We start from the raw sequence: 16,303 nt of genomic DNA, 5'->3' as shown, positions 1-16,303 counted from the left end.
ATGATAGGAAGAAAAAGAGATAATAATGAAGATGATGACGGCCAACACTTAATGAGTGTTTACATCTTGAGTACAAGCATTACTTCTTTTTTTTTTTTTTAATTAATTTATTTTTGGCTGCATTAGGTTTTTGTGGGTTTTTTTAACATCTTTATTGGAGTAAAATTGCTTTACAATGGTGTGTTAGTTTCTGCTTTATAACAAAGTGAATCAGTAATACATATACATATGTTCCCATATCTCTTCCCTCTTGCATCTCCCTCCCTCCCACCCTCCCTATCCCACACCTCTAGGTGGTCACAAAGCACAGAGCTGATCTCTCTGTGCTATGCGGTTGCTTCCCACTAGCTATCTATTTTACGTTTGGTAGTGTATATATGTCCATGCCACTCTCTCTCTTTGTCACATCTTACCCTTCCCCCTCCCCATATCCTCAAGTCCATTCTCTAGTAGGTCTGTGTCTTTTTTCCCGTCTTGCCACTAGGTTCTTCATGACCTTTTTTTTCCCTTAGATTCCATATATATGTGTTAGCATACTGTATTTGTTTTTCTCTTTCTGACTTACTTCACTCTGTATGACAGACTCTAGTTCCATCCATCTCACTACAAATAACTCCATTTCGTTTCTTTTTATGGCTGAGTAATATTCCATTGTATATATGTGCCACATCTTCTAAGCATTACTTCTTTTAACCATCAGGCAATGGAATGGGGTGAGGAGGTATGACCAATCCCATTTTACAGATGAGGAAACTGAGGCACAGAGAAGTGACATGGTCACTTGTCCAAGGTCTCACAGCTGGACACGGAGCAGCCTGACAAGCACCCAGGAAGCCTGACTCCACAGCCCACTCCTACCCTGTACTCCACTGAGCAGGTGCCAGGACGGTGCCAGTAGTGGCCTTACAGAGTGTCAGGTTGCTGACACAAGGTGGCAGGCCTCTGAGAGTCCACTCCTGAGGGGTTTCTCTCTGGCCCATGCAGGGAGCTACTCTTTGTCCATGCGAGACTACGACCCCCAGCACAGGGACACAGTGAAACATTATAAGATCCGGACCCTGGACAATGGGGGCTTCTACATCTCCCCCCGGAGCACCTTCAGCAGCCTGCAGGAGCTGGTGGCCCACTACAAGAGTGAGTCCTGGGAGTTCCCTGGCGATCCAGTGGTTAAGACTCTGCGCTTTTAATGCAGGGGGTGCAGGTTCGATCCCTGATCAGGAAACTAAGATCCCACATGCTGTGGGACGCAGCCAAACAACAAAAAAAGAGTAAGTCCTACTGGGGCTGCCTCCCAACCGGGGGCCCAAGTGGGTGGGCCTGTCTCCCAGGAATCCTAGTCAAGTGTGCACTGCAACCTCTGAGGCCTGCTGAGGTTTCCTCCCCAGACAAATAGTTGCTTTGGATTCTCCTGAAGGCCTTTTGAGCAGGAGGGCAGAGGTGGCATCGCATCATGCTCTGTTCTCTTGGGGATGTCCCTGATGGGGGCGACCCTTCGGAACATGGGCCAGATGCAGTGGACCAGGTGGGGCAGTGGACCAGGTGGGGCAGCCCCCGAGAGGAAGCCTGTGGCTGGCCTGGAGCTGGCTGCCCTCAGCTGATCAGGGGCTCTGTTCCAGAGGGGAGCGACGGACTCTGCCAGAAGCTGACAGCGCCCTGCATGTCCTCTAAGCCCCAGAAGCCTTGGGAGAAAGATGCCTGGGAGATCCCCCGGGAGTCCCTCAAGCTGGAGAAGAAACTTGGAGCTGGGCAGTTTGGGGAAGTCTGGATGGGTAAGGACCCAGGGCCAGAGTGGGGAGGGGAAGGAGGGAAGAGGGAGGTCCTTGCTTTCAGGAACAGCCTGAGGCAAAGTGGGAATGCCACCCAGGGCAGAGGGGAGATTTGAATAATAACCATAAAGGAACAATTCTTCAGTTCCTCTCTGATAGCAAACCAAATTGTCCGGCCATGCAAACACTGATTTGCCTTTGAGACCAGGCCTGTTGGGGTCAAACACTTTCTTCTGGGAAGCAGGAGCCCTAGATGAGGGATCTGCTCCCTCATAGGGAGCTGGGACAGTCTACTAGTTGGGTGTTGAGATAACCAGAACATCTCTTAGGATGATGAAAAGTAAGAATGGGAAAGAATATAGGACTTCCCTGGTGGTCCAGTGGTTAAGACTCTGTGCTTCCAATGCAGGGGGCACGGGTTTTGATCCCCGGTTGGGGAACTAAGATCCCACATGCCATGCAGCGTGGCAAAAAAAAAGAATGGGAAAGTATAACTTGGAGGTTTCCAGGTGAGTTCAGCGTTGGCAGCTGATGAACAAGCTGTTCTGAGCACCTGCCGCGTGCCCAGTGCCATGCTAGGGCATTGTGGGGCACCAAAAAGTCATATTCCACCCCTGCTGTCCTGCCTCTAATAACCTAAGAATAGCAAAGCCTGCTTTGCAGAACTGTGGGTGAGACACGATGCCTGGCCCAGTGCCTGGTGCCCCCATTGTGTTTATACTCCACCACGTTCCAAATGGGAGGGAAGGCAACTTACAGAGATGCAAACAATTCAGCCAGAAAAAAATAAGTTTAAAATCCACGTATTTTAGCTATATTTATTGAGAGCCTACTATGTGCCAGGCACTGAATAAGAGAATGTGGCAGAGAAAGTATGGAGAGGAAGGTAAGACAGATTGGGCTGATGAGGTTGGAAAACAAAAAATATTATATGAGGCCTTAGACTCTTACTACAGGAAGACCTCAACTCTGGATTAGAGCTTCCTGGCAGCCGAGGCAAACATGGAAACACAAGCAACAATGAGATTTACAAGATCAACATGATGAAGCAGGGAAGGGGTAGGGTGAGGTGAGGGAACAGCATGTGCAAAGTCCCTGTGGTGGGAGGGGGAGTTGGCCGCTTGAGGGACTGAATGATACACAGGCTGATTGGTGCACAAAAGGCAAGGGGGTTGTTGGTGGATGATGAGGCAAGGTGGGCAAGGCCAGATCATGCAGGGCCTTGTGGACCATGATGAAACTGGCATTTATTTTGAGAGCAGTGTTAAGATTAAATAAACCATTTTAAGCAAAGATAATATGTGTATGGATGTCTGACAAAACAAAGGTAGGTGTGTGAGTGAGTGACATAATCTGAGTGATGTTTTAAGGTTATTCTTTAATCCCTGAAAGAGCCTTTGCAGATGAGGAAACCACAGTTCAGAGAGGTTAAGTGACTTGCCCAAGGGCACACAACTAGGAAGTAGTAAACCGGCCCTCCAACCCACATCTGTCTGAGGCCAAAGCCCATGTCTCCCCTTCTCTCTCTAAGGGCTGAGATGGGCAGGGAAGGTGTCCTGGAGGAGGCAGGTCTGCACCCGGGTCTTCCAGAACTGTGGGGAAAGAGCAGTGGGTCCTGATCACCTTTCCTGCTCCCTGTTCCACTCCAGCCACCTACAACAAGCACACCAAAGTGGCCGTGAAGACGATGAAGCCCGGGAGCATGTCTGTGGAGGCGTTCCTGGCAGAAGCCAACGTGATGAAAACTCTGCAGCATGACAAGCTGGTGAAGCTGCATGCCGTGGTCACGGAGGAGCCCATCTACATCATCACAGAGTTCATGGCCAAAGGTGCCACATGCTGGGAGCTGGGGATGCAGGCTGTGGCTCCTCCTGGTCAATTGCAGAGTCAAAGGTGACTCTGTCAAGGTTCTTGCCTTCAAGATTTCCCCAGTCTGGCCAGGAGCTCTTCTGACACGAACTCACTGATCATCTTCATATCCACCCACCCCACCCTCCTGTTTAAGGGGGTGAAATCATGTTAGGGGGATGCCAGGAGAAGGGGAGCACATGGGCCCCTGGGCGAGCGGGTAGCGCCAGAATCCCTCTGGGTGATAGGAGAAGAGGCTTGTAGGGGTTCACTGTGAGCCCTAGAGCCTGGCGTGACTCCCTAAACCACCCCCCACCCCCCACCATCAGCCACCTTCCCTAGCTGGACCAATGCTCCAGAAAAGAGAGTCAAAGCATTAAGACCTTTGTCAACCATAAGAGTTGACAAAGCATCCGTTCCAGGCTGCCCCAACCCTGCCTACACACAATCCAGGACGTCTCAGGGATTTTTTTTTTTTAGGCCACCATTTCCCAATCATTTTCAATCCCTGCCCATTTTTCTGTATACAGAAACATCTCACATGACCTCCATTTAGAATGATTCAAAATCTCAAAGCTTTTATCATTTTCTGAACACACAATTATGCCAGCCTTATAAAACCATGCCCCCGGTCATCCAGGCTCAGAAAGCTGTCTCAGTCAAGGAACCAGTCTGGCAATCACAAAGTCGTTTTCCAAACGCCCAAATTCTGTTTCTCAAACACTAGGAGCAGTAAATACTTTTCTTTAAATCCATTACTATGAACGATCTTAACCACACACTAAAGTCCTGAGAGTAGTAAATGCTGCTTCCCCCTCCCCGACACAGGCAGCCTGCTGGACTTCCTGAAAAGTGAAGAAGGCAGCAAGCAGCCACTGCCAAAACTCATCGACTTCTCAGCCCAGGTGAGAGTCTAATGGGGAAGTTGGGGGAGGGGAACAGGAAGTCAATTATCTCTTCAACAAATGTTTATTGATCACATACTATAGTAATAACAATAATAATAGCTAACATTTATTGAGTGCTCAGGATTAAAGTATGCTTTTTATATGTGCCTTCTATGTACTAACTCATGTAGTCCTCACATCAACCTGCTAGGGTAAGATTTTTGTTATCTATTCCTTTGTAATCAACCACTCCAAAGCTTAGTAGCTTGAAACAACAATGTATTATTTCCCATGATTCTGTGAGGTTGACTGGGGTTGGCTGGGTGGTTTTCCTGCTCCGCGTGGTGAAACTGAGGTTCCTCTTGTGGATGCATTCTGCTGAGAGCTTGCCTGGGGCTAGAATGTCCGAGATGGTGGCTCATCCTCCAAGTCTCTCTCCAGTGGCCCCACGTCACTCAATAAGCCAACCAGAGCTCCTTTACATCCTGGCGGCGAGGTTCCAAGAGGGAATCTTCTAAGGGACCAAGCCGTAAATGAGCAAGCTCCACTTGCATCGTGCTTACTAATGCCCCCTTGGCCAAAGCAAGTCACATGCCCAGCCCTCGGTCAGTGTGGGAGGGACTGCACAAGAGCATGAGTCCCAGGAGGCATGGTTGGAAGCCACTGATGTAATAGTCCGGCCACAGATACGTAATTGTCACTCCATTTTACAGAACAGGAAATTGAGGCATAGAGATGCAGTGAAGTACAGATGAGGAAACTAAGGCCCAGTGAGGTGAAGTAGCTTGCCTAAATTACTATGTTACTTTTAGGGGATACAGCAGTGAACAAAATGGAAAGTATTGCTGTCCTCCCAGGGTTTACACTTACTAAACAACTGAATCTCTTAGAGAGCCAGGACCCAAGTGGTCCTGGCTCAGTGCCAAAAGAATGCAGTATCCAGCAAAATTAATAATGTCCATAAATCACAGAAACACTTCTTAAAACCCCATTTTCTTTCTCATCTTCCCTTCACTTTCTACAGCTCTTCTCACCCCCAGCCTGAGTGCTTTTTACTTCTAGCCTCTCATTCTCTCCTATCTGTGGGAAAACAGGGGAGGAAAAGTCTGCTCTGGGAGTACACGGCTGGAGCACTTAGTCCAGTCCAGGAGCAATCTGAGAAGGCTTCCCAGAGGAAGCGGTCTCTAGGCTGAGCCCTGAAGGATGAGTAGAAGTTAGGCAGATGAAGAGGAGAGGGAAGGGTATTCTAGGCAGAAGAAGCAGCCTGTGCCAAAGCCCAAAGGGCAAAACAAGAGCTCAGCCTGGTCAGTTGGAGCCTGGGCCTGGCAAAAATGAAGGGGCTGTGGCTTGCAGCCTGGAAGGTGTTAAGGGAGAGGGGCACCTGGGCCTAGGGCTGGGCCTTCTGGAGATGCCTAAGGCAGAGCTCATTTGAGTATGCAAATCCTGGGGGGGGTGGGCAGAGGTATAATAAAAGACTTTACCTTTCAGAGCCTGGAATGCCAGAGGACTATGGAAATCAAGACCTGGCATTTTCCCTTCAGTGGGCGCTGCCCCGGGGAAACAATAGTCTGGCCTGTTGCTAAATTATAACCATCAAACTGGCAGAAACCTTGCTGGGTAGAGGTTCACGGACTGGGGCAAGAACCACTCTCTTCATGGCACAGACAGGAAAACAGAAGCCACAGGAGGGAAAGAGGTTCCAGGCCCTTGTGCATCAAGGAGCAGAGGTACACTCAGAGCCCAGGGACAGGAAGGCGTCAACCTGGTGGCCTGATCTTCACTTCCAGTCTAGAGAGGCAGGTGGGCGCAGTCAGTGGAGGCTGCCCAGCCCTGTCACCAACTGGCTGTGGAGCCTCGGATCCGCCCTGGGTCTTGGTCCCTCTATTTGTCAAATGAGGGAATTGGACCATCTCTGTGGTTTTCAAGTTTGAAAGCTTTTTCTTTTTTTTTTTTTAAGCCATAACTCAGTTGGTCAAATGAATCTTATAGAGCAGCTGAATACTTTAAAATAGATCAAAACAGAGCTGCTCTGATTGAAGCAGGTGGCCTTTATTTTGTCCCTCCAACTCCAAGATGACCTTGAGGTATCAACTGGATTCAGTTTGAAGAGCCCTGAGCTGGAATATACCTACAGGCCCTTCCAGCTGTTTCTGTGATTCCCTGATACTCTGAGAAGCAAACCCAGTAACAATGCCTGACATCATGGCAGCCCACTTGGTAGGCATGAAATCTCACCACCTCATCAACCCCCACTTCATAGACCAACCCTGAACCCAGTCAACCTATCCACTATTTGTTCAGTTGACAAACCCTTGAGAAGAACCACGATATACACATGGGCTTAGGAATCACGTAGAGTTTTGCTATTGACCCCAGCTCTGCCTGTGTAGCTTTGAGCAAATTGCTTAACCTTTCTGAGGGCCACTTTCCTCAACAGGGACCATTATAGCCACTGTTGAAGTGAATAATTATATGCCAGACTCTGTTCTAAGCCCTGATGTAGACTTAGAGTATTAATCCTCACATGACCCCTTGGAAGAAGGTCCTATTGTCCCCATTTTACAGAGAAGAAAATTGAGGCACAGAGGGTTAAAGTAGTTTGCTTGGAGATCACAGAGATGTGGGGCTCAAATTGAGCTGGTCCAACCCCAGAGTCACCTAGGCATTCTCATCTGCTGTCTCCTGAGTGGGGTTAGTCCCACCTGCCCCACTGAGCTCATGTGCTCATGTGCAAATCCATAACATGAGAGTCTGTCCCTAGGTACTGAAAAATGGTAACAACCAGCATTAGTGCCTGCTCTGTGCCAAACATTCAGCTAGAGTAATGGACACAGACCCTGAGCACGGCTGTCAGATTTCCAGTCCTGGTCTCCACTTGGGCCAGTTAATTATTTCTCTGGGATTCAGTTTTCTCACCTGTGAAATAGTGCTGATATCAATAGTACCTCCCCCAAAGCAGAGAGTAAATGCTATTTAAGTTTGTTAAGTATTATCTTATGATTAGCGAATAAGCTACAACGTCCGCCGTTAATGTTACAGCTGTTGTTAACTGTTTGGTCGAGGAACTCCTTATAAATTTTCCACACCCCCAGGTCAAGACTCTGCCTTACCACAAACAAAATCAGAAAGTCTAGTTAAAAATTAAAAAAAAAAAAGAAGTCTCACGTCTTTCTTGGAAAGCCTGGAGCCTCAGACCTCAGTTCCAATGGCCACAGGTGCTCCCTGCTGGCCACTTTCCACAAGTGCACCATCCACTTGCCTCAGACTTTGAACAGGCTTGTGTCTCGGTTTGGTCTGGCCCAAAGTCCCACCTCCCCAAATAATCTCACCAGATTGCACCCAGCTGCAGTTCTCCAGAGCACTGGAGTCCTGGGTAACTAGAGGCAGCTTGGGGTACGGGGAGTGGAAATCCACATACAGGTTTGAGTCAGAATCTCCCTGGTGGTGTGATCTAGAAAATGTGTCCCTCCTCTGTACAACAGAAATGGTGATAACGCCTGCCTCAAGGACATTGAAGGCCAGTTTACGAACTATAAATGCTATTTTCTGAGTTTCTGAGGGTTAGTCATAAGCCTGTTTCTGAGGGTCAGTGCACAAACCCTTGTAAGTGGAAAACGTTTCTAAGGAAAAATCCCACATCTTTCTGTCAGGCTTCCAAGGTCCCACTGTGAATAAGAATCCTCCACACAAGATTGGGATTGACATATATACGTTAATATGTATAAAATGGATAACTAATAAGAACCTGCTGTATAAAAAATTAAATAAAATAAAATTCAAAAATTCAAAAAAAAACAAAAAGAAGAATCCTCCACACAGTCCATTATGCACTCAGCAGCCATGATGACATTAAAATATATATCAGACCATGTCATTCTCCTGCTCTAAGACTTCTCTCTTCCCTTTATGCTTAGAATACAACCCAGCTGCCTCTCCTAACCTGCAAGGTTCTTCCCAATCAGCAGCCTCCCTAACAACCTCAACTCCCCCCACTTTCCCTCTGGCAACTTCTGATCAGCCACCTGTTCTATGAATACCCAAGCTCACTCCTACTTCCGGACCTTTGCGCATGATGTTCTTTCTGCCAGGAATGCTCTTATTTGACACACTTTTATCATCACTCAGATCTTTCCTAAAATTTCACCTCATCAAAGCAGCCTTCCCTGACCATCCAATCCAAAACAGCCCTCTACACTTCGTGTCCTATTACCTGCTTTATCCTTTCTTTATGGTACTTATTACCACCTGCAGGGACTTTCCTGGCTCCCCACCTGTTCAAGCAATATGTCTGGCACCCATGAGACACTCAGTAGATATTTGTTGAATGAATAAAGGAATTTTCCCTACCCAGGCTTGGGGGTGAAGGAGGCATAAGAGATACAGCAGAATGTTATGTGAGCCTAGGTTGTTCCCAGAAGTGGGGTTGGGGATGAAAGCCCGTCGAAGTATCCTGGTTTGTGTGTGTGTAGGTCCTTGGAGAAATAACACTTTTTCCTCAAAGTGTTCTTGGGAAGTCTTGGAACTCTAGAGAAGCCCCAAACTGGCCCAGGCCCTGAGGATCCCCCCAGCCTGGCTGGGTAGACAGAGAAATGCCAACCTAAGCCCAGGACCCTCCCACAAAAAAAGGGGGGGAGCTGGCACACATATTTTCCAGCTTTCTCACACTTGGACATTTATCTTCTGCTTCTGGATGAGACCCACCTTGGGCTGGGCCAGCCAGATCTGAGGGTAAGGGTGTCTCTGTTTTGGGTGGAGATTGCAGAAGGCATGGCCTTCATCGAGCAGAGGAACTACATCCACCGAGACCTCCGAGCCGCCAACATCTTGGTGTCTGCGTCCCTGGTGTGCAAGATTGCTGACTTCGGCCTGGCGCGGATCATAGAGGACAACGAGTACACAGCTCGGGAAGGTAGGGGTTGCTGCCGAGGGCCCCGTGGAGCCCACTTGGGGGGGTCGTGACTGTTGACAGTTAACACCTGTGAAAGTGATTGGTAAAAATGCAAAGGTCTGTCCCAGTATCAGCTGTGAGTTATGAAGCTGGACGGACTCCTTCTGGACATAGTGTCTTGGTCTGCAGAGTCTCCCCCAGTGACTGTGATCAGCTGTAGATTGGGTTAGTCAAGTCATGTTGAATTTAAGGGTAAGAGCAACGTTATGTGTAGTCGACAAAAACTGGGAAGAACCTAACTGTCCACAAATAGTAAGATGATATTTAAATTGTGGTATATTCACAGAATATAATATTATGTAACAATGAGAACTTACGAACCAGTGACACACGCAAAAAAATGGATGACTCTCACGGCATAATATCGAAATAAAAGAAATCAGACAAAAAAGTAGATGCTGGATAGTTCCATTTATATAAAATTCAGAAACAGGCAAACACATATGTGAAGGTTGACAGCAGCATTATTCTTAAAAGCCCAAAAGTGGAAGCAACCCAAATGTCCATCAACTGATACACAAAATGGGATATAGACATAAAATGGAATATCATTTGGCCATAATAAAAGGGATGAAGTACTAATATACCCTAAACATGGATAAACTTTGAAAACATCGTGTTAAGTGAAAGAAGCCAGACACGAAGACTACGTATTATATGATTCTATTTATATGAAATGCCCAGAACAAGCAAATCTACAGACAGAAAGTAGATTAACTCCAGCCTAGGGCTGGAGTGGGGACCTGGCAAGAAATGGGTAGTGACTGCTATGGTTTTGGGGGGTATGATGAAAATATTTTAAAACTCACAACTTTGTGAATATACTAAGAACCATTGTACTGTATACTTTAAGTGGGTGAATTATATGGTCTGTGAATGTATCTCAAACAAAAAATAAAGGCAAAACTCATTTATGGTGCTAGAGATCAGAATAATAGCTACCTGGATTGGGGGGGTATTGACAGAGGGGGGGCCGGAGGGAACACTTCTGAGAAAGTGTTCTATATCTTGATCTGAGTGGTGATTACAAAGGGATATACATATATAAAATGCATCAAGTTGTGTATGAAAGATTTGTACATTTTATTTCATGTTTATTATGACACAATAAAAAAAATCTAAACTCAGGGCAACCACCAAAAGAATAGAGTGTATAATTTCTAAACCAAGAGAGGATAAGCAGGAATAAAAAAACTCTCCATCCCAAGGAAGGAAGAGATGGGGGAAAAAAAGAAAAAACAGAGCATTTTCAGAACTTGACTATGTACTAAATCATAAAGCAGGTCTCAACAAACTCCAAAGAACATGTATCCTTTACACCACGTTCCCCAACCACAGTGGAATTATGATAGAAATCACTCACCAAAGGTTAACTAAACCCATCCCAGACCAGAGACAAGGAGGGGAGGACTAGAAGGGGAGACACCCAGTGACGGGGGAAACCTCAGAGGCCAAGAGCCGAAATCTTCCCCTCCCCCATTGCGGGGGGTTAGGGGGCAGAGGCATCAGATGTGACCTGGTCTCAAAGTCCCTTGAAGTTCTGCTGTCCCCAAGGATCCTGTGACCTCTAGGACTCCACTCTTCAGGAGTTGTAGTTCACCAGGACATCAGCTGAATCAATGAGGTGGCCCCAGAGAGTGAGTTCCCAGACACACCCCAGGCGCCTCAGCCCACTCCTCCCCACTTTAGCCATCCGTCCTCAGGATGGATGTTCCTTGCTTCCATGGAGGCCAGATTGAGGGAAGTCACAGTTCTGCAGGGGGCAGATGTTGGCAGCTGTACCGCTGTCCTGTTCCCTTGCCCAGCAGAGACCCAGCCCTGACTGCTACCCAGACTCACCCTCACTCTGCTCCGTCCAAACCACAGGGGCCAAGTTCCCCATCAAGTGGACAGCTCCTGAAGCCATCAACTTTGGCTCCTTCACCATCAAGTCAGACGTCTGGTCCTTTGGTATCCTGCTGATGGAGATTGTCACCTACGGCCGGATCCCTTACCCAGGTAGGAGAGGGAACATCAGCTTGGGGCTGCTTCCAGGGCCCAGCCTGGCTCCCTTCTCTTGTCAATGCGGCCATTCAGACCGAGTTTTTGTTTGTTTGTTTGTTATCTATTGTTACCAATTTATTTTTATTTTTTATTTTTTTTGGCTGTGTCGGGTCTTCTTTGAGGCACGCGGGATCATTCGTTGCAGCGTGCGGGCTCTTTGTTGTGGTGCGCGGGCTTCTCTGTAATTGTGGCTTGTGGGTTTTCCCTCTCTAGTTGTGGCACGCGGGTTCCAGAGCGCGTGGGGTCTGTAGTTTGCGGCACGGGGGCTCTCTAGTTGAGGTACACGAGCTCAGTAGTTGTGGCACACAGGCTTAGTTGCCCCACAGCATGTGGGATCTTAGTTCCTTGACCAGGTATCAAACCCACATCCCCTGCATTGTAAGGTGGATTCTTTACCACTGGACCACCAGGGAAGTCCCGATTTTTATCAATATTTTTATTGAAGTATAGTTGATTTACAATGTGTTAATTTCTACTGTACAGCAAAGTGATTCAGTTATACACATTCTTTTTTTAATACTCTTTTCCATTATGTTTTATCATAGGATATTGAATATAGTTCTCTGTGCTGTACAGTAGGACCTTGTTGTTTATCCTTTCTATATATAAAAGCGTCCATCTGCTAACCCCAACCTCCCACTCCGTCCCTCCCCCAACCCCTTCCCCCTCGGCAACCACCAGTCTGTCCTCTATGTCAGACTGAGTTCTTGGCCCTCACCCCCAACCTCCCCTCGCCTGCCCCATCTCAGTTAAAGCCTCCATTATCCATCCAGTTTCTTAAGCCTGAAATCTGGGAGCCTGCTTGGCCCTTCCTCTTCTCGCATCCGTTTCCACATCCAAGAAGTCACAGGGTTCTGGCCATTTGACTCCAAAACATCCCAAGTCGGCCCACTTCTAACTCCACAGCCTCCACCAACACCAGGCCAACATCCTCCCTCACCTCGCTGGTGCAGTGGCCTCCTAATCAGTCTCCCATCTCTCTAACAGGCCTTTCTCCACCTGAGACCACAGGGATTTTTCTAAAACTGTGAACCAGATCTTTTCCCTTCTCCACCTCTAACTTTTTAATGGCCTCCCAGCATAATTAGGACAAAATCCCAACTCCTAATTGTGGCCTGCAGGTCCTTCATGATCCAGCCCCTGCCTACTTGTCCTGCTTCGTTTCATGCTGTACCCCACCGCCCAGCCATCTAAAGCAGCAACCTTTTTGGCACCAGGGACTGGTTTCGCGGAAGACAGTTCTTCCACGGATGGAGGTGGGAGGGTGTTGCAGGTGATAATGCGAGGGATGGGGGGGATGGTTCAGACGGTAATGCGAGGGATGGGGAGCAATGGGGGGCAGCAGTTGAAGCTTTGCTTGCTCACCCGCCGCTCACCTCCTGCTGTGCGGCCCAGTTCCTGTACTGGTCCACGCCCCGGTGGTTGGGGACCTCTGATCTAAAGTACCATACATGTCCCTGTGATTTTCATTCACAATACCCTATACTGTTTCATTCACAGCATTCATCACCATTGATAACTATATATTCATTTGATATTTTCTCCATCAGACTCTGAGCTCTGTGAGGCCAGAAATCGTTTCTGTATTCCTCACTGGTGCATCTGCACTGCCTACGTTTGTGCTTGGCTCATAGTGGGTGTCTAGTAACTATTCGTCAATTGGATGAATTTATCCCCATGCCTATGGGCAGCACCCTACACTGAGTAGATCATAGGGTATACAAAGATATACCCGACATGTAGATTGCCTGGGACTCAGTAAATAAAGTTGTTCTCTGTTCCTTTTCAGTTGGGATGTATCCTAGGGTATCTGTAGCCAGAACACTGGGGAGAGGAGGCAAGGTGGATATAAAGAGTCCCTGACTTTTTAAGTAAATAGTCCTGCGTTTTAATCCTGTCCCCATCAACTATTACACTTTGGGAAATCCACTTGACTTCTACCCTAGTTCTTCATCTGTAAAAATTATAGGTAATGATGTCAACTACCTTGCAGAAGTGGTTTTGAAGATTAGAAATAAAAGGTGTAGGGCTTCCCTGGTGGCGCAGTGGTTGAGAATCTGCCTGCTAATGCAGGGGACACGGGTTCGAGCCCTGGTCTGGGAAGATCCCACATGCCGCGGAGCAACTGGGCCCGCGAGCCACAACGACTGAGCCTGCGCGTCTGGAGCCTGTGCTCCGCAACAACAGAGGCCGCGATAGTGAGAGGCCCGCGCACCGCGATGAAGAGTGGCCCCCACTTGCCACAACTAGAGAAAGCCCTTGCACAGAAACGAAGATCCAACACAGCCAAAAAATAAAAATTAATTAATTAATTAATTTTAAAAATATATTTTAAAAAAAAGAAAGAAAAGGTGTAGACACTTGGTTCACTCATCAGTATTTATCAAATTCCCACTGTGTTAGGCGTGAAGGATACAGTAAGAGACAAGGTCCCTGCTCAGCAGGAGCTCACGTTCTAGCCTGGAGGAACACACACTAAACAGACACACACTCTCAGTGGAGATCACTGCGGAGAAGAAAATGAAGCAGGGGCGTGGGAGAGGGAGTGGCATGGGCTTCCTGTGGACAGGGAGCCCTGTCAGAGCAGGTCATATTTGAGAGGAAAGCCAGCTGAGTGAAGATCTGGGGAAAGGATTCCAGGTAGAAGGCACTGCCAGCTCTCAGGGCCTGCGGTGTGCCTGAAGAATAGCAAGGAAGCCAGGTAGCTGGAGACAAGGAATGAGAGCAGATGGTACATGAGGGGGTTGGCAGGGGCCCAGTCAGGCAGGATCCATAGTCATGGTGAAGCCTATAGGTGTTAGTCCAAGTGTACAGAAGCTATTGGAGGATTCTAGGCAGGGAAGTGGCATCATCTGATTTCCACATTTAAGTGATGCTTTGGTTTGGCGTGGAGAGTGGATCAGGGCTGGGGAGATGGTGGGAGCTCCATCTCTCCTCCAGCAATGGCACAGGCAGTGGTGACAGTCATAACAGATATAAGTTGATGAGTTGGTGCTGTGTTTTATAAGAAGAAAGGATGTGACTTACTGATGTGGAAGGTGAGGGAGAGAGAAGAATCAAGGATGAGTCTCCTTGTTTTGATTGAGCAACTGGGTGCATGATGGTCTGGGAATAGAAATTCAAGAATTCTGTTTCAGCCCTGTTAAATTTGAGGTGACTTGTAGACATCCAAGTAAAGATGTTCAAGGAAGCACTTGGATCTATGAATATGTTTGGTGTTCAAGACTGGTAATATAAAATTGGGGATCATAGATGTTTAAATGGTTGTTCTTGAGGATAACTAACATAAACTTTAATTGAACAAAGAAATGTTCCCACTCATAGGGTGACACTGAGTCTAGCTACCTGACTGTTTTATCTTGAGGGTACACCAATAAAAACCAGGCAATGGGTTATGGAATGCTGTATCCATTAGGATGCATTAGGCTGCAAGTAACAAATTATCAGACTAAGAGTGGTGGAAACAATAGGTAAGTTATTATTCCCCAGAGTAAGGAGTCTGGCACTGGTGACTGGTCAGTTCAGCTGCTCAAAGGCTCTTAGGACTCTGGGTTGGTTCCTCTGTGATTGTCTTCCCCATGTGGTCAGATGGGTGCTGCAGCTCCAAAGATCACATTGTGTCAGTGTCCAAAGGAAGGAGGAAGGGTGTGTCCTCCAAAGCCTCTTTTCTCATAAGGGAGAAAAACCTTGCCTGAAAGTTTCCTGGGAGTCTCCCCGTCAGCTCCATTGGCCAAAACCAGGCACCAGGCCCCTGCCCTCGCTGCAGTGGTGGCTGGGGAAGGGATACCTGGCTTTCACAGTGGGAGGAGCTCAGCTCCCATGGGGAGGTGGGGAGTGATGGTTGTTGGGGAGGCAACGGTGTCTGCCACCCCAACCCCAATCCCTCCCTTTTCAATTCCATGGCTCCTTCTCAGGGATGTCAAACCCCGAGGTGATCCGGGCACTGGAGCGGGGGTACCGGATGCCTCGACCAGAGCACTGCCCCGAGGAGCTCTACAACATCATGACTCGCTGCTGGAAGAACCGCCCCGAGGAGCGGCCCACCTTCGAATATATCCAGAGTGTGCTAGATGACTTCTACACGGCCACCGAGAGCCAGTACCAACAGCAGCCGTGAGGGGGGGCGGCCAGGCGGGGCCAGGCACTGAGGCCATGCCTGCACGGTGGCTCCAGTGCCATCTGCCCAGCACCCGCTCACCCTTCCCACTCCCAGACACCCACCCTCTCTCCAGCCACAATTCCTCATCTGTCAAGTGGGTGGGTTGGACTGGACAATCTCTTTTTGACTCTAGCAACCCACAATCTGCCAATCTCAGGACACCCCCGGTTGATATTTCTATTGCCTGGGACAGCTGGATTCCAGTTACAGCTGTGGTTTGGATGGAGAACTTTAAAAATAATGAAATAAATATTTAAATAAAAGATCTGAATGCTAAAGGTTTTACTAACAGGTTGACTTGTCCTGCCAATTTCTGAATATTTGCCTTTTGCTGGATGTCAAGTCAAAGGGGGAAGGACTGGCAAAGAGAAGTGGGGTTCAGTGCTCACAGTTTTCTAACTGCCCCCAAATACTTGCTGGCTGTATTAGTTTCCTATGGCTTCTGTAACAAATTAGCACAAACTTGATGGCTTAAAACAAAACAAATTTATTGTCTTACAGTTCCATAGGTCAGAGTCTGAGATGGGTTGGCAGGGCTCTGGGGGACAATTGTGTACCTGCCTTTTCCAGCTTCTAGAAGCTGTCCACATTCCTGGTTCCCTTCTGTGCATCACTCCAAATTCTGCTTCCGTCATCACATCTCCTTCTCTGA

The 16,303-nt window shown here is 47.9% G+C and overlaps 1 protein-coding gene across 4 annotated transcripts in view; it reads left to right on the top strand.

Annotated features, from left to right (window-relative positions):
* HCK (HCK proto-oncogene, Src family tyrosine kinase) overlaps positions 1-15,914 on the top strand; it is a 40,986-nt gene extending 25,072 nt beyond the window's left edge. For all 4 annotated transcript variants that reach the window (XM_036827484.1, XM_036827482.1, XM_036827483.1 and 1 more), the window contains 7 exons: positions 985-1,134; positions 1,617-1,769; positions 3,416-3,595; positions 4,443-4,519; positions 9,257-9,410; positions 11,316-11,447; positions 15,407-15,914. In XM_036827484.1, coding sequence (XP_036683379.1) covers positions 985-1,134; positions 1,617-1,769; positions 3,416-3,595; positions 4,443-4,519; positions 9,257-9,410; positions 11,316-11,447; positions 15,407-15,609 — 1,049 coding nt within the window. In that variant the 3' untranslated portion in view covers positions 15,610-15,914. The remainder of the gene's footprint in view (positions 1-984; positions 1,135-1,616; positions 1,770-3,415; positions 3,596-4,442; positions 4,520-9,256; positions 9,411-11,315; positions 11,448-15,406) is intronic.
* The last annotated feature ends 389 nt before the right edge of the window (positions 15,915-16,303 follow it).

This window comes from Balaenoptera musculus, chromosome 15, assembly GCF_009873245.2.
Source record: "Balaenoptera musculus isolate JJ_BM4_2016_0621 chromosome 15, mBalMus1.pri.v3, whole genome shotgun sequence".
Classification (NCBI taxonomy): domain Eukaryota; kingdom Metazoa; phylum Chordata; class Mammalia; order Artiodactyla; family Balaenopteridae; genus Balaenoptera; species Balaenoptera musculus.
Note: the sequence above shows the minus strand (reverse complement) of the source record. Positions and strands in the feature narration are given on the sequence as shown.